This window comes from Engystomops pustulosus, chromosome 4 (genome assembly GCF_040894005.1).
Source record: "Engystomops pustulosus chromosome 4, aEngPut4.maternal, whole genome shotgun sequence".
In the NCBI taxonomy this organism is placed as follows: domain Eukaryota; kingdom Metazoa; phylum Chordata; class Amphibia; order Anura; family Leptodactylidae; genus Engystomops; species Engystomops pustulosus.
The window spans coordinates 15,096,774-15,115,682 of NC_092414.1; the positions used below are offsets into that span (position 1 = coordinate 15,096,774).

Genomic DNA, 18,909 nt, shown 5'->3' on the forward strand with positions numbered 1-18,909 from the left:
TTTTGACAAAAATATGCGTGGGGTCCCCCCTTTAAAGGGGGCTCCCAGGCTGTTTCCCCCATTTTTACAAAAAAATGGGGGGGAAAAACGGCATGGGGTGCCCCCTATTGTTCAAATCAGCCAGATACAAAAAAGCAGCAGCAGCCTGCCATTACTGAGCTGGGATAGGCCACTGTTAGGGGGCTATCCCAGCGCAACAATAACAGCCTGCAGCCGCCCCAACACCTGACCATCTATAGACGGTCAGGTACTGGTTTGTACCCAGCTCTTCCCGGCACCCCTGGTGGCGGTGGGTACCGGGGTAATGGTATGGGCGTTAGTGTAAATTTGCCAAAAAAATTAAGGCAAACACTAAGGCCAGCCCTTAGTAATGAGCACCGTCACCTAGCCGGCACCACTACTACGGCAAACTATGAAGAGTGTCGCAAAAAAATAAATAATCACACCGTTTTCAGAAAATTTTATTGAACAAAAGACGCAGACACACCCTCGTTGACCATTTTATTTGTTAGAAATGTCGGTCATAGACGTAATCCTTCGAATCCGAAGCAGTCCACAGCAGGCACGGTCCTGGAAGACAAAAATAACACAAACACACAAAAAAGGGCACGCAGCCACAGGGGAGGACATGCTCGTTGTCTAGGGGTCAGGGGTAGACATGCTCGTTGTCTAGGGGGGGGGGAAATGCTAGTTGTCTAGGGGGGGGACATGCTCGTTGTCTAGGAGTCGGGGGGAGACATGCTCGTTGTCTAGGGGGGGGAATGCTCGTTGTCTGGGGGGGGGGACATGCTCGTTGTCTAGGGGGGGGGACATGCTCGTTGTCTTGGGGGGGGACATGCTCGTTGTCTAGGGGTCAGGGGGAGACATGCTCGTTGTCTAGCAGGGGGAAATGCTCGTTGTCTAGGGGGGGAAATCCTCGTTGTCTAGGGGGGGGACATGCTCGTTGTCGCAGTAAAGGGGAGGGGTCCTATGGAGCGCAGTAAAGGGGAGGGGTCCTATGGAGCGCAGTAAAGGGGAGGGGTCCTATGGAGCGCAGTAAAGGGGAGGGGTCCTATGGAGCGCAGTAAAGGGGAGGGGTCCTATGGAGCGCAGTAAAGGGGAGGGGTCCTATGGAGCGCAGTAAAGGGGAGGGGTCCTATGGAGCGCAGTAAAGGGGAGGAGTCCTATTGAGCGCGCAGTGAAAGCCATAAAAAACACATTTGATATTTTCCTTCCCGCTTCCCAGTACAGGGCCTGGAATATTTAATACTGTCACTAGGAAGTATAATTTGTTACGCAGAAACAGGCCGCACACAGCTCTGTACGTGGAAAAATAAAAAAGTTATTGATTTTTGAAAGTGGGGAGTGAAATATGGAAACGCAAAAATCGCTCCGTCAGAGTAATGGAGCAGACGGCCGTGTATGACCATTCTGCTCCATTACCGTCATAGAGCGATGACATGGACCTTATGTGGACCCCAACAGACCCCTTGTTTTCATGATCTATGGGGGTCACATCACTGAAACCCCCACACATCAGCAGGTTAAGCCCTGTCCTATGGATAGGGCCTAACTTGTATTTGTGGGAAAACCCCTTTAACCCCTTAACGCTCTGCGCCGTAGCTCTACGACGCAGAGAGTATAAGGAAGAGGGCTCACGGGCTGAGTCTTCTTCATACAAGGTGGGGGGTTTTGCATGTTGCAGAAAACCCCCACCGCTAATAACCGCAGTCGGTCATTGTCGCCGGCAAAGTCTTTTTTACGATCGCTGTGCCCCCGGGGGCCCCGGTGCCCATCGGGGGCGGCGATCGTTTGCCGTGGTAGCCTCGGGTCTTCTTTTGACACGAGGCTACATGGCTTCTGCAGGTTCGTTACAATGAGCCAGAAGTATTGCAGTATATGGTAGGAGCGATCTGACCATCTAGGGTTAATGTACCGTAGATGGTCTAAGAAATAGTGGAAAAAAAAGAAAAAACAGGTTTTAAAAATAAAAAAAATTTATAAAATATTAAAAATTCTAATCACCTCCCTTTCCCTAGAACGGATATAAAACATAATAAACAGTAAAGATCACAGACATATTAGGTATCGCCGCGTCCCAAAATGCCCGATCTATCAAAATATAAAAACGGTTACGGGCGGCGGTGACCTCCGAGGCGGGAAATGGCGCCCAAATGTCCGAAATGCGACTTTTACACCTTTTTACATCACATAAAAAATGAAATTAAAAATGATCAAAATGTCGCACAGACCTCAAAATGGTAGCAATGAAAACGTCGGCTCATTTCGCCAAAAATGACCCCACCCCCAGCTCCGTGCACCGAAATATGAAAAAGTTATTAGCGTCAGAAGATGGCAAAAATTGTTTTTTTTTTTTTTTTGCACACATGCGTTTAATTTTTGAAAATGTATTAAAACACAATAAAACCTATAAATCCGGTATCACCGCGATCGCACCGAACCAAAGAATAAAGCTGAGGTGTTATTTTGAGTGCACAGTCAAAGTCGAAAAAACTGAGCCCACAAGAACGTGACATGTGCGGTTTTTTAAAAATTTTTTTCCACATTTGGAATTTTTTGCAGCTTCGCAGTACACGGCATGTTAAAATAAATAACATTACGGGAAAGTAAAATTTGTTACGCACAAAATAAGCCCTCACACAGCTCTGTACACGGAAAAATGAAAAAGTTATGGATTTTTGAAGTTGGAGAGCGAGAAATGAGAGAAAAACCCTGCGTCCTTAAGGGGTTAAGGGATTAAGTATATGGTACAATAAAAGCAGAATAGAAGGGCACTGGGGGGGTTAGGGATGGGGGCAGGGGGTCTATGGAGGAAAGTGTTTAACCCTTTAGCTGCTGCCTGCAGTCACTGTAGAGTACCTGTTATCACACTGCAGCAGCTGCACACACTCGGCTCTGCTTCATCAGACGAACTTCAGTGAGGAGCAGGAGGAGGTGGGGGCAGGGAGCCATTGATGTAGCAGTGCTGGAGAGTTCCTGCCTGCACGGAGGATGATCCCCTGGGGCTGCTGTGCAGGGGCAGTGCAGAGAACATGACACTCTGCACTGCTCCATCCATCCATCCATCCATGTGCCTGCAAGTGGCAGCCTGAGGACAGGGAGGGCTCTGCCTCCCAGGGGAGGGGATGGGGGAGGTGCCGGCTCTGCAGCAGACAGCCCGGGAGCTGGAGAGGAGGAGGACGCTGTACCCCGCCCCCTGGCTTCTCTGTATCCTGAGCAGGACGGGGGCGGGACTCGGGGGCGGGACTCGGGGGGGGCGGGACTCGGGGGCGGGACAAAACGGAAAAATCCGTGAAACCGCAAAAAAACCGGGACTTTCACTTAACGGTCCGTGCAGGCGGGACAAGGGTTAAAAAACGGGACTGTCCCGCCCAAAACGGGACGGTTGGGAGGTATGGTAGAGACTGGTTGCTTCCTGATTTTGGGCTCAAATCTGCATAAGGCCGCGGTCACACGTACCGCTAGGCGTCCGTTCCTAACGCGACGCTAGCGCACAGGGAGCGGTCCTCGGCCCAAACGCACATGCGTTTCCAGAGAAACGCATGCGATCGGCTTAACAACCGCATGCGTTTCCCTGGAAACGCATGTGCGTTCAGCCCGAGGACCTCCCCCTGTGTGCTAGCGTCGCGTTATGACAGACGCCTAGTGGTATGTGTGACCGCGGCCTAAAACAACGAGGATTCATTTTGGAAAAACGCAACACAGTGTATGGGATAATCTCCAGGCCAATCACAGACAGATTTAGACAATTTGAGGAAGAAGATTTTGAGGTGAACTCGCACAGGGTGTCTTCGGCCTACTGGAGATTTTGAATCCAAATTAGCAGTAGATTATAGAGACTGGTTGCTTCCTGATTTTGGCCTCAAATCCGCATAAAACACCCCAGCCTCAGGGGGTTAACATTTTTGGAAATACAAGCAGAGGACATTCACATTTTGCTGATTTTGCGTTGGCCTGTGGCAGCTTATATCATGTGACGTATTACGCTGACCACAGGAGGCCTACCTATCTTTTGGACAAATATGACCGGAGATGGGGATCAGCTGGCTCCAAGCTGAGGAATGTTTTACCAGGTGCACAATGGGGGGAAGAATCCGTGTACAAAGGCAGCAACACAGTGGCCGCTATTACTACAGCTGAGGAGAACGCAGTCAGTGACTAAGACGGGCCCCTCAACTATGAACTTTCACATGAATGGGACAGCTGGCTACGGTCCAGTAGAACAATACTGATCATCAGAGCCTTGAACAGCGCCACACTATTCTGCTGGTTGTGTTTGGTATTGCAGTTCAGCTCCATTGAACTGAAGCTGCAATACCACACACGGCCAGCAGACCGATGTGGCGCTGTTTCTATGTACAACCTTTTGGTTAACTGTGGATATGTGCTGATCTCCAATTTCCTTTTTTTCCCTAAGCTGATATAGTAACAACCCTATTCTAAGCCTATAGATGTTTCGGTTAACGAACAGTAAGCAGAGACATTAAAACAGGATTAAGAATTTAAGAGGAAACCATCACCAAAAAAAACTGAATTTCACACATCATACGATCGCCGTCGTGCGGCCGATCAATTTGGTGTTGGTTCCTCGAAAATCTGTCCAGCCGTTCTAAAGATATGACCCGAAAAGGTTTAAAAGTGAATTAGCGATTGGGGGCGTGTCTATGTATGCTATCTGAAAGCATCAGGTTACCGCCCATCTTAGTATGCGCTAATTGACACGAACTTCCCAGGGCCATATCTTTAAAATTGTTGGCCGGATTTTCGAAAAACAAACACCTAATTGATCAGGGGCACCGAGGTAAACACATGAGGTGTGTCATTAAGAATTTTGTACTTGGTGACCGATCCCTTTAAAAGCTACTCTCTGCCATACATTTTTTTGCAGCGCCATTAAAGTTAAATACTAACCAACAAGAATAACAGATAACGGAGAACATTTTGTACACAGCACAGAACTCACGGCAAATTATCCAGAATGTTACTGCCGCAAGGCAATGCTGCAGAACTTTTTGTTTCATAAACACTTTTTGTTTTATGGGGAAATGCCGCCACCATGTGGTCAGGAGTAGGAACCACTAAATCTGGTGTGCCTTAAATTTGCTAGACTTGTTATGCATTACTACATATATATATACCGTTTATATATATATATATATATATATATATATATATATATTATATATTTTATAGACAAACTATGAGGATAAAAGTTTCTTGTAAAATTTTACCTTCCTATTATTTTTTTTTTTTTTTTAAGAAAAATATTGAAATTTGCTAAAATTCATCTTAATCTAAAATGATCTTAGACACATCCTCACGATCATGACAAGAATACACTTCATTTATCATGTGATTTTGAACAGGACACAATTTCCCCGAAACCTTCAAGCCACGCCCCTTTTAAAAAAGATTTTGAGTTGTTGGAAAAAGTTTCTGAAACCCTTTTGCCCAGATCTACAGCTTCTTTACTGGATTGACTAGATATTGTCATCTGGTATCCAAGGGAGATGACCATGTCCACAACCAATGTCCATATCAACCAATCAGATGTCAGTTCTAGTTTTTCAGACTTAAAAAAAAAAAAGCAAAAGATTAAATTCCTAAGGGTGGTGACACACATGGCGTTTTTAGTTTAGTGCGTTTTCAGATCATAAAAAACGCATGTGTTTTTGACCAGTTTGAACTAAGATAATTGGTCAAACCTGTCAAAAACGCATGCGTTTTTTACGATCAGAAAACGCACTAAATAAAAACGTCCCAAAAACAGCATAAAAACGCCATGTGTATCACCACCCTTAGTGCAACTCTCTACTCAACCAGTTTAGGATTTACGTTCTGGAAACCTGGTTGTAAGGTAGGTACAAGGCCCAGTGGTGGGATCCGTATCAGAGAAGAACGTGGAAAGAATCGAAAATTCACTAAGTCATTGCTCACCTTTCCACGGACTCTTGTTCTATCTTCAGCAAGGAAGTGAGGACGTTGTGTTATACACAAACACTGGCCTCAGTAGTCACAGGTGTACAAAACAGGAGGAGACAGCTGAGGCCAATGATTTGTGGTCATGTGACTGCTAAAGTCAATGAATTATCATTAATTTGATCTGGGAAGGTTTTTTTTTTTTTTTAGTAATCGTATGGATTACAAGTTCATCTCTGATCAGGAGAAGCTCTTCTAAATTTAGTTTAAAGGCTGGTGCCACACATACCGCTTTGTCTGCGTTTGCAAAAGCAAACAAAGCCGCACCCACCGGGGCGGGCCGTGGCCCAATCGCATCGGCATTTCTATGGAAACACCTGCAATCGGGAACGAGTTCCATAGAAACGCCGATGCGATCGGGCCGTGGCCCGCCCCGGTGGGTGCGGCTTTGTCTGCGTTAGCAAAAGCAGACAAAGGGATACGTGTGGCACCAGCCTAAGGGACATCTACCACCATGATGAAATACTGTATGCAAATGAGCCTGAGGAGCTCCATTAACACCTTGAGCCCCTCAGTTTCATTTGCAAGTCCTTCATTCTGCTGGTAGATGCCTTATGCCCTTCAAGCAGGCAAAAGCCGCACTCACACGTGGCGTTTCGAAACGTAATCCAAAGGGATGTTGAGATGACCATCATGTTTCGTAAAAGACAATGGGAGCTCAATGTTACTCAATGGATTGAGTTTTAACACAATGAAATTGCCTTGTGTAAATGCAGCCTAAAGGTCCAATTTTTAATAAATGTTGCTCATAGAGAAAATCGATTAAAAGGGGAACACTGGTTCCTATAGGCAACTAGGGCAATTATTGACACAACAACAAACGCATATACAACAGCTGAGGAGGGGTGATTTGCCCAATTACACCACTGTTAACAATTCCGTTTACAAAACGCATCGTAAACTTGTGTTAACACATGTGTTAACATTGTGTTTACAAACGTAAACAGTAATGTAATTAGGCAAATCACCTCTCATCAGCTGTTATATATGCATTTCAAACGCAATGAAAACGTGACCAAAACGCAGCGTGTGAACGCGCCCCAAGTGTTTCGGCTCAGCTGACCAAATCCTTATTTTCCCATCCACAAACAGACACGAAAAAGTAAAAATCAAACATTTTTATTACAAAAGGTTATATAAAACAGGATATAAAAACACGTACAAATAAATGCAAGAGGTATTACCATCATAAATATGAAAAGCATCATGGCGGAGTACAGATTCAGCTTTTCCAGTTTGCATTATAGCGCGTTCACTATCAGCGTGGGCCGATCGCATCTGTGATTCCAGCGAAACGCATGCGATTTCACTGTAAGCTCAGATGCAGTCGGGCCAAAACCCGCTTCAGACGTTTGCTTTGCGTCTATAAACGCAATGGAAACACCACGCGTGTACGCACCCTTATTCACAATAGCTGCCCACAAACTAGACAGTTTGCTAGAGGTATCAGAAGATAAAGGGTTAAGGGTCAGGTCACAAGGACCCCTAGCGCTTCGCTAACAAAACGTAGCGCTAGGGGATGGGAAACGCATATGCAATCGGGCCGAGGCCCGTCCCCGTTGGTAAACGCAGCGCTAGCATTACGTGTGACCGTACCCTAAGTGAATTCAGTCAAAAGGAGTCCAAGTCCAAGTTAGCCTAAAAAAAAATCCCCAAAAAACATAATACAGGTCACCATTATCAGCGAACCCGGCCTGACTCCCAACACCACTACTTGTCACATGACACAGAGGCAGCCATTTTATTAACCAATTTTACACACCTTATTAGAACCCCCCCATCTTAAATGATAACACTATAATCTTTCCTCAATGGTTGGGCCTGAACATCTCACACTCTTTACAAGTCACAAAATGGCCGCCATCACTGTGTCAATAACAAACAAACAAAAAAACATGGCTGCTTTCTGACAAAAAAAAAGCACCACCACAGCTGCCCACAAGTTATTTGTGATACTGTAGCTCAGCACCATTTACATTAATAGCCTTGGCGCCGCTTTTTTGGAGGTTTTTCTTACTCAATACAAGTTTTATTGTATAAATGTCGTTTTTCTTAGCTTACTGACCTGAGGCAGGTCAACAAATTATTGCTCCCACTGAACATCAGGGGTTAAACTAAAGCAACACGTATATACACACACATGATATCACATGAGGACTCCACTACCTCAGTCCCTGTATACATCAAACTACACGTATTATCTGGAAATATCCTCCTCATTTGGGTGCGAGTGGGTTTCATTCAAAACGGCGTAATAATTTTCGAAAACCTGGGTTCCAAAACCCAATTCAACATAGACCACCACAGAACCAAAGTTCGGTCCACATGATCCATGAAGGACTTCAGGACTGGTGAGTAATACTGACACAAATTTACGGTCATATTATGACGTTCTGAATGTCGTAATACAAATACCATTATACCGGGGATATTAGGAGAGGGTTTATATGGGCAACAACCCATATCGGATGAAAAAAGGCAGAATACAGAAGTTGGTAGGGCAGATAAGACTGTCGAAGAAACAAAAATGGCCGTCTGCCCACAGTATCCAATGACGGTGCAGCTTTGATTTCGTATAAGCTGTACTGTGATTGATTGCTTGTGGGTCACAAGGGTAGTTTTGATTAAATCTACCTCATCAAATGGAACCTCATTTATCGAAAACCTCCGAATAACCGTCCGTTTCCCATGAAACCCAGTTTCAGCCCTCAACACGTCTGTGGTAAAGTGAAAGCTGCGCTGTGATTGGCCGCTATATGCAAAAGACCATTTTGCTTCCTGACAGGTTTCACAAATCTGCCCCACGTGCGAAGATGTCATACACCAACACACAACAAATTAGTCAAGATCTCTGTGAGAGGAAAAACCCGTTTCACTATTGGGTTGTTAAGGTAGGAAGCACCCTACAAAACACTTCAGTCAATAAATCTGTCATGTGTGACTAAAACCTTAATACAGTTTGTAAAAATAGTCTACCACAATGTCAACTGAGCCTTAGCGGCCAATTATTGCATATAGTAAGTAGTAATGATTGCTATAGATATACCATAGCCCTTGCCCTTTTTACATAGACAAATATAATCTCAGTCTGTAGGATATAGACTACGTAGAAGACAAAATTGAACCATACTGAAGAAAAAAAGAAAAAAAAAAAAAGACGTCATGGAGGAAGTTAGAAGTCCAAATTTCCACAATCCAGACTTTGGTTGTCACAAAAAAATAAAAATGTGCAAACATTGACGGAGTATAGTGAAAGAGCACTAGGAATGCATAGCCAGCCTAAGGCAACGTGAGCAAGGCACGTCCAATGTTGTCCTGAGAAGTCCTATCATCTATGAAATTTTTTTATATTTTTTTTTAATCCAAAAACAGCGCTCACCAAAAGTTACATAGTAACATTCGGCAACGAGATTCCAGTCCAAACTGTGAATTTGCCAGTTTCCATACTTCCAGTTTCGGTTTTGCATCACAGTGGTAAATATCAGTAAAACAAAATTTAAAAAAAAATTGCATAAAAAAAAATAAAAAATGTAAAAGCAATAATATACATACAAAAATACTAACTATCTTTATACAAAGGTTCCAATTCATTGAATGAATTGGGAGATTGTACAGATTTCAAAGGCAAAGTTCCTTTAGATATTTTGTATAAAAAAAAAAAAAAAAAAAAAAAAAAAAAAAATATACATAATAATAAAAAAAAATAAGAATTAAAAAAGTTTGGAGTTGAGGGCGTCGTACATATATCATACACATATTAAATATATATCATATCTACATATGCAAGAACTGCATAAAAATATAATATAAAAAAAAGTGGTGCTTTAAAGAGTCCAAGGCAGTAATCCCTGCCCCCGAATAGGTAGTGTTGCATGCTGGGAGATCCCATCATCTCGCGTCGCTTTCAGTTTCTGTTTTCTTATTACTGCAGCACGGTTTAAACTGTTGGGCATCAATGAGAATTTCGCCGAAACGGCCCTTGTAGATGATACCGCAGCAAACTTTCTGCCTAAAATAAAAATAAAGAAGAAAAAGTTGTTACAAAAGTAAAAAAGTTAAGGGTGCCAATGAAATAAAATAGTTCCGAATCCCCAGCAACCCTACCCTGGATACCACAGGGAAGACTTCAAGATATCCCCTGACCAATCAGGGGTCAGGGTATTGACCCTCCTCCCCAGTGATTGGGTTTTTCTAGTGTTTCCTTTGCTGTTGGGACACACCCAGGAAGTCCACTATAGCCAGAATCGGAAGTATCAATACTGGGAAGGTAGGGGGGAGTAATAACTATTTTCCTACACCTTCAGTCATATAGTAATTGCATAAGTTATTCACCTCTTCCAGTAGGTTGGATCCAAGAAGGAAAAAGTGGAGTTTCTGCTCGGAGCGGTTCTCAGCTCTGTGTCAGTGTCTGTATCGGAGTGGTTACTACAAGAAGAGGAGGAGTGGGTGGGGGAAGCGCTGGATGCCGTACTGTGCGCCCCAGAATCTGTAAGGGATAAATCAGGTCACAAATTATTTGAAAATAATTAAAAAAAAAAAAAAAAAAAAAAAACCCACACACACACACACCATGCCTAATTAGTATTAACATGGCAGAAATTTTTTTATTTTTTTTTTGCTTTCTACATGTTAAAACTCAATTACTCACATAGATTTTTCTTCATCTTCAAGACCTGTCTGTTTTTCATCCTCCGCGCTGCCAGGGACCTAATCCTTTTGGGTCCGATTCGCAGAGCCTTTAAATTGGGCCCACCACGGGCATCTACAACCTACAAAAAAAAAAAAAAAAAAAAAAAAAAATTAGCGCTAAAATAGACTATTATGAAACCTGTTTGAACCATATTAATAAACCCCTCCCATACAGGCCACACCTATAACAGTTCTAAGTACTACCAGTCACCAGTAGATGGAGCTCATTACAAATTATGTCTACAGATCAAGTGGTGCGATATCAGAACCGGTCCATTTTCTGCGACATGGTCAAGCTACGTTACCGTAGCCTACCCACCCCCCCTCCCCCAAAAAAACATTAAAATACATACATGATTCCAATTTTTCTTGGAGCCTGAGGGAAGCTTTTTCCATCTTTTTACCAGAAGGACGCAGGCGTTGCAGATATCTCCCGTACGCATCTCATGAAGTCTATAAAATAAGAAATCGGAAGATTAGTTTAAGGCAGATTCCAGTTGCGGTGGGACTACAACTCTCATCATGGCCATACATGTTCTCTACAGATGCAAGAACTCCTGATCTATCCACACATACAGGCATGTCCTTACCCAAAACAATTCTGGAAGTCGCCTTCGTAGCGCTTGCTGTCCGTAAATCGGCTGCTGGAGGACTTGGCTTTGCAGATGCAGCAGCCTCTGGAGCTCCGGTACGTCTTTGGTTTGTAAAATCCAATCATTTTTTTTTTTGTTACTTGAATAAGTAGAGCTGAAAATGAAACAAAGAAAGGGTTAATTTTAAGAATCATTGTCTTCAGGCAAGACGGAATGTTGGAGGAGGCAACATGAGAACCAATATGGCCGACAATAGAGGTTAGAACTTCATGTTACAAAAGAGAAACCGCAAAGAAAACACCGTTGACGGTACATATGCACCATTACACTCTAAAAATTGTAAGTTATTATACAGATTATGGCTTCACAGGAGACATTCAGGACTTTTCACATCCTACACACAACACTGGGTCAGAAAATCGGAGACTAGAGAAGCCGTCAAGTCTTTAAAGGCTTTCAGTTTGGTTTAATAGCAGTAATTCAAGGGCATCTACCAGGGGCTCCAGGCTGTATAGGTGTTAATGGAACCTGGAGCCCCTCAGGCTCCCTTGCATAAGGTCTTTCATCCTAGTGGAAGGATAAAGATGGATGAGGAAGACCGAGCCAAACGTTGGCCCACAACACACTGAAAAGTTCTGATGGAGAAATTACTATAGACCAAAAAGGGAATACAATTTTCTTCTGGTCTTTCAAAAGACCACTAAGGTCTACGAGAGTCTCGTATTGATGTAAAAGGGGTTGGCCATTTAACCTGTAGTTTTTTTTTGTAATGTGTGTAAATGGGAGGCGGGGGATATTTGGCAACTTTATTCGGTTTCCCATAACACTAGCAGTGTAACACTGCTGCGTCTGTTGTAGCACTAGGGGCTGCTTACTTTAGTAAGAAGCTTCTAATGCTGTTTGTACAGGAGACCCGTCCTCTTTAATACAAGATCACAGTCCTGGCAGGCCGATTGTTCAGCCAGACATTCCTGACCATATAATGGCCGCAGATGGAGTGTCATGTGATCTCCATCTGCCCATAAACAATCACCCTGCCAGGACCTTGATCTTAGTAACGAATACATATGGTCCTGGCAGGGCGATTGCTCATCGATAGTTAAGAGATCCTATGACCCTCCATCTGCAGCCATTATATGGTCAGGAATGTCTGGCTGATGAGGTGAAAGTCAGGAGGCTTCAATTAACATCTCAATAAAGCAGAGCAGTACTGTTAATAGGTGTTTATTGGTAAATTATCAAATATCCTGCCCCCCCCCCCATTAGAAAAATTATGAGGCAAAATGGCCAACCCTTTCAAAGTAGTCCAGTTTCAAGAACAACTGGAAAAAGTTATTAAATTACCAAAAATGTAGGACTGGGGGATCCTTGAGTCTACCAGATAAAACTATTCTTGGTGCTCTCCCTCCATCAATCCCCAGGATATAGAAGTTGGGTTGTCTTCTTCTGGACTGGGTCCAAGATATGACAAATCTGGAATAGCCTCTGCTACGATGGAGGGGCAGTTCCTCATTAACAAAACACAATGAAGCTCTGGATTGTTTCCATCATGGCAGACAATTTACACTTACACGGAGGACATACACCACAATTTGGCAAATTTGGTAAAAGGCCACACGTGATGAAATTTTTAAAAGTACTACAAAACAAAAATGATACTCGGAAAGTCTAATGAAGTCGATGCTTATATCACTGTAATGTTCATTCACGGTCACAGTTATCCAGGCTACCAGTGATGACATCATCACCCAGATGCCCCCTCTGCAGTTGGCAACATCACACAACCAACATTTGGACTGGTCATCACTGGAAGCCAGAGTAGAGAGAGAGACCAACAGAAGATTCGGTAAATGGATCGAGCCTTGTAGGGAATTGGAGAGTGCCTTACTTCCATTTTATTTATATTAGGACAACCCCCTTTAAACACTGTATAGAAAGAGTTCTCCACATATTTTAGAGTCAACTTGTTTACAAGTCCGTTCGTGCTAGTTTTTGTTGTAATAAATTGGGCACAAATCGCACGCACCTAACTTTTTAGATTTTTTACAGCTTACTTTTTTCCTCTCTAAAATTTTAAATTGGGGGAAAAAAAAAAAAAAACGTCAAAAAAGTCCATTCGAGCCTCTGTGCTGCAACTCTTTCCGTCAGCCTTACTGACACTAGTCTGTGAAATCATCTCCGACCAGGAGAAGGGATTTGTTTTCAGAATTTTGGCTGACTGTTGTGACCACTGAAAGATTAGATCTGACCGAGATAACCACAAGTGTCATGACCTGACAGCTCCACGTGTGACCGCAATGACTCCCGCCCCATGAGACACTCTCTACAACTGACCTACAGACCAGACAGCAAGACCCGGCCTCACCGAGACAATGCGATAGATCTAACCATTCAAGGAATGTGAACAATGCCGATATGGAGGACACTACGAAGAGTTCCTGTAGAATGGCGGCCATGATCAATGTGTATATGTGCATTAATGTGACTTGAGAAAATTAATACAGGCAGTCCCCGGGTTACATACAAGATAGGGTCTGGAGGTTTGTTCTTAAGTTGAATTTGTATGTAAGTCGAAACTGTATATTTTATAATGGAAGTTCTAGACAATTTTTTTTCTTTTGCCCCAGTGACAATTGGAGTTTCAAAATTTTTGGTGTAATTGGACCAAGAATTATCAATAAAGCTTCATTACAGACACCTTACAGCTGATCATTACAGTCTGGGACTATAGTAAAGCATCCAGAGAGCTTCACCAGAGGTCACAGTGGGCAGAGGGGTCCGTCTGTAACTATGGGTTGTCTGTAAGTCGGGTGTCCTTAAGTAGGGGACCGCCTGTATAGTGAATGTGATTTTTAATATAATTGATAGTCGATGCGTTTTTGGTTTGTTTTCATCACAGAAAATTACGATTGGGTTACTATTTATGTGCGCCTTCGCAGAATCGAAGTCAACGAAGAGTGAAAATCTGCCTCAAATCCGCATCAATGTGCGGTTTTCAAGCAGAATTCCCTCAGCCTAACGGGATGGGAAAAAAAACACGAACGCTAAATAGACAAACCCATATGAAATCCATAAAAAAAAAAACTAAACACATAAAATAACGCACGTATTGGATGCAAAAAGCCCAAGGTTTTGAGCAGTCCGTTTAAAAAACGCGTGCGTTTCTGACAGGTTTGACCAATTCTCTTAACTCAAACTGGTCAAAAACGGATGTGTTTTTAAACGGACTGCTCAAAAATGACCCAAAAATGTGTTCAAAACGCCATGTGTGCCATCAATCTAAGGGGTATGACTCATGGACCAACCACAATGCCGAGGACGGCAGAGCCTCGGCTCCGAGACAGTGGTCGTTCTGTGAAATATGGTCCTCAATTCACGGACCGACCACGGTCATCTGACCGAAACCTTACAAAGTCATCCCTGTTTTCCGAACGACGAACTTACACCATTTACCATCAGTATTTGGATTTCTGATCCATAACGGAAATCCTACTCGGAAGTAAACTTAGCCTTGGGAAAACATTTGACAAAACCAAAAAGGCAACAAACTTTCGGCACAAGCCCGTGATAACACGAACGCTTTTTATACACTTAAAATGTAAATTCTCAGTGTGATGTACAGCGCCCCCAGCAGGAGAATCAATACGACGCAATCTATTCCAATCATGATGCTACATTTTTGCGCATGGGATCAATTACGTTGTCCTGTGTACACTCCGCCGGAATCCAAGCCTCGCATTCCACTCGCGTCCCCGATACATTGTTACAGCACATCCGATACGTCGCAGTGATATATTGTAACTAGATCTGATGATTTCTCCCGAGAGTACATGGACTTGGGGTCTCGTATAACACACGTCAGAGGGGATTCGGGGTGATGGGGGGGGGGGGGGTGTCTGGGTTGTGGCGGTGGGATGACACGCTGGGACTCTGTGAATGCCTTTGTTTTGCCTACGTGCAGCAACCCAAGCCAAGCAGCCCGGCCACCCACAGGGCCTCCCCACCCCCCACCTATCACCCTGCTGCACATCAACCAGTTCACCCCAAAAAGTTGTAGGGGGGGGGGGGGGGGTCATAACACCAATGACAACACAAGGACCACTTCTATATCCAGAGGAGGCACATACTTATTCCACATGCAAGCTATCACACACAATACAAAGATGACATCTGTTGCACTACAAACCACGATTTAGGGTTACAGTAGACCTGCACCCCCATGTCGTGCGTGCGATATGTAATCGATCTCATCGCAGCCGACTTCTGCACGGTCAGCGCCAAGTGCACACAGATGGAAGGAGACATGAGGCCCTTCCAGTGACACTGAACAATGGAGGAAACGTGCAGGGGCAAGGGGGGGTGCGAGCGCTGACACATGGCACCGACACTGCAGCTCGACCCCACCACTCGATGCGACTTCTGTCCGTCAACACGAGGTGGAAAGCGGCCGATAAGGGAGCTGACAAATGACAAGGGAGCTGCGGGCACGATGCACGGGGGTCAATGGCACATTGCACCAGGGTGCAAGCATGGAAGCACTTGCAACTCTGCTCACTGCGGGGTCTATCGCGGCATGTCGCGACATAACATAACGCAATCAGAGAAATGCACTAGAATGCACTTACCAGAACTTGTCCTGAAGCCTCCAGGTCACTTGTCTTCCCAAAATAATCAAACTCTTCAGTACACTGCTGAGCAAAGAGAGATCCCGCGGTCACTGCGCTTGCGCGGTTCCCACGCTCAGATTCTCTTCAATCAAGCTCATTTGCATGCGGGCGGTGACGTCACTCTTCCCGCTTCTCCATTGTCCTTTTATGGGAGCCGGTCTGGGCGGGAAAATGTCTGAGGAGGAATGAAGGGGGGGGGGGAATTGTCATCGCCACCAAACAAGAAGGAGGGCTCGAGGGCTTCATAACAAAAGCAGTGGTTGGTCCAGACCAGGACTGGTGAATTGGAGGGCATTTACATGAGGTGTTTGATGATTTACAACACGATTGTAAGTTATGTGGAAAAAAAATTGTTGAAAATTTGAGTTTTCTGATGTGGTTCGTACAGTTTGTGTTTTTTAGACGGGACCGTTGACGGGTTTTCATTTTGACAAAGACTCCACACCTTAAACAAATCCGTAAAATAATTGTATTATGTGCCGCAGCTTATAAGAATTTGAAATTTACCTCAAAATACAACATTTTTGAAAAGAAATGTGTGGTAAAAGTTGACTCGAATAAGGGAAATCTCGAAGATCGAAAAATATTGAAATCAGTTGTCATTACTTCATGAAGGGTCCGTTCACACACTGTGGGGGATGCGTCCTTGCGTATACCTCAGTTTTTGGATTTTCAAAATGTCTCACAAGTTCGCCAAATTTATGTTTTTTTGTTGTTGTGAGAGCAAGCCAAGCCACTTTTTCGACCCCAAATGTCAATTCATTTCTGATTTATCGTATGAATCCAAATGTGATTATTTTTGAGGTGCAACTTTTCAAAAAGTCACCAACTGAGGCGCAAATCTACACCTCTTGTGCAAGATTTATCAAGCGGTCATTTTGACAAAACTGATGTCTAAAGATCTCCAAAGACCCTCCAAAACATTGAAGTAAGATGCTACCAAAGGACAAATCTGCTCCAATGGGGCACATTAACTAAGGGTCTTAACGCCGCATTTTTCGACGGGTTTTGCATTTTTTTCTGTTTTGCGCTGAATTGTTTTTCGGCACACGCGATCGGATTGTGTCACATCGGCGCCGGCTTGCATGCGACACAAATCGGGGGGCTTGAACGTCTGACAACCCGACGGATTCGGACAAACCGTGGAATTTAAGAAGCAAATTGTGTCCCAAGATCAGCACTCACATGCACCGGGAAGAAGAAGGTGAACTCCGACGGACCGCGGCGCGGAAGCGACACATGCAGGAAATTGGACGTACGATCTTAGTGAATCGTGGCAGCCCCGAATCCTCGTCGGACGGGGATCGCGACGGGACGGGAAAGTAAATGTGCCCCAATGTCTTTTTAGCTGTGATCACATGTTCCGCTAGTGTTGCTTCCACAACGCCCCCCCCCCCAGATCTCTTCAGACTCATTAGCATAATTTTAAAAGTTGATTTTACGAAGGAAGGAGGCCATGGATAACAAATATAAGAAGATTACCACAGTCATAGCGCCTGGATCTATGAGTAATTGCTTGGTTTCTCACGGACCAGTCATATTGCACTAAAAAAATCTGAATTATTTTACCTTGGGAATCACAACGGAAAGTGGAGATGGACATCTAGTTTGCGGCACATTTTGCAAACTGATTAGTCTCATTTGCGTCTAAAACAAACAAACTTTTTTTTTCCCTCCTCAAAACTTTCTAAAAACATTATTTCCATTGAAAATAATCAGCATTACTAATGTGATTTTGGGTGTTTCCATGTGAACATACCCAGGGGGTCCTTTTAGATGTTAAGATAATTTCATCATCAATACATAGAGTTGTTGATGTTCTGAAGACTTGTATTTATATGTTAATTGAAGGTTTTATGTCACTTATGAGGTGGCTTGTCTTTCCTCTGGTCTTGTGTTCTCATGGCTAGTAGATACTTGTTTACACAAGGAAATGTAACAACAATCAGTCTTTAGGACCATTGGGTTTGGCTCTCTTCATTCGTTAATCACACATGTTGGGGGGGGGGGGGGAAGCGGACCCAAGCGCTCCAGACAGATCCAGATCTTTGCGACATCTATGATATAAGTAGAGGGCAGGAGTCTAGGACCAATACATTTTAGAAGTTCCCAAGGTTCTGTGTATCCGAAGACTAACGCCCACTCTCAGGAGCTACCTATAAACCACCTAAAGTAGCAGCACCCGAAGACTAACGCCCACTCTCAGGAGCTACCTATAAACCACCTGAAGTAGCAGCACCCGAAGACTAATGCCCACTCTCAGGAGCTACCTATAAACCACCTGAAGTAGCAGCACCCGAAGACTAACGCCCACTCTCAGGAGCTACCTATAAACCACCTGAAGTAGCAGCACCTGAAGACTAATGCCCACTCTCAGGAGCTACCTATAAACCACCTGAAGTAGCAGCACCCGAAGACTAATGCCCACTCTCAGAAACTACCTATAAACCACCTGAAGTAGCAGCACCCGAAGACTAATGCCCACTCTCAGGAGCTACCTATATACCACCTGAAATAGCAGCACCCGAAGACTAACGCCCACTCTCAGGAGCTACCTATATACCACCTGAAATAGCAGCACCCGAAGACTAACGCCCACTCTCGGGAGCTACCTATAAACCACCTGAAGTAGCGGCACCGGAAGATTAACGCCCACTCTCGGGAGCTACCTATAAACATTCCATATTGTAAACTACCATGGACTTGATTGTTAATATTTTCAGGCATTGCAAGCAATCTAATGTTAGGGGTTCTAGTATCAGGTTCCATCATGGTTGGACCTGCTGTCGTATTTGTTGTGTAGTCTTTATGTGATTGTAACCCGCAGCTTTCAGAATGCATATACGGTTTTGTTACCCTCTGTAATAAGAATATTTTGAGTACGGTAATTGATTCATAAGTTGAATGAATAATCGTATACCGACCAGCAGATGGAGCTGAAGATCCGTTGTGAAAAACTGTCGAAAGTTCCTAGATTACGC

General features: G+C 44.0%; 1 protein-coding gene across 1 annotated transcript; it reads right to left on the bottom strand.

Moving 5' to 3' along the window:
* Nucleotides 1–9,703: 9,703 nt before the first annotated feature.
* SINHCAF (SIN3-HDAC complex associated factor) lies at nt 9,704–16,015 on the bottom strand. The gene is made up of 6 exons (XM_072150571.1): nt 15,887–16,015; nt 11,259–11,415; nt 11,022–11,121; nt 10,628–10,748; nt 10,312–10,465; nt 9,704–9,988 (listed from the first exon to the last, which is right to left on the bottom strand). Exons 2-6 carry the CDS (start codon nt 11,384–11,386, stop codon nt 9,868–9,870), a joined length of 624 nt encoding a protein of 207 aa, XP_072006672.1. The 5' UTR covers nt 11,387–11,415; nt 15,887–16,015; the 3' UTR covers nt 9,704–9,867.
* Nucleotides 16,016–18,909: the final 2,894 nt, after the last annotated feature.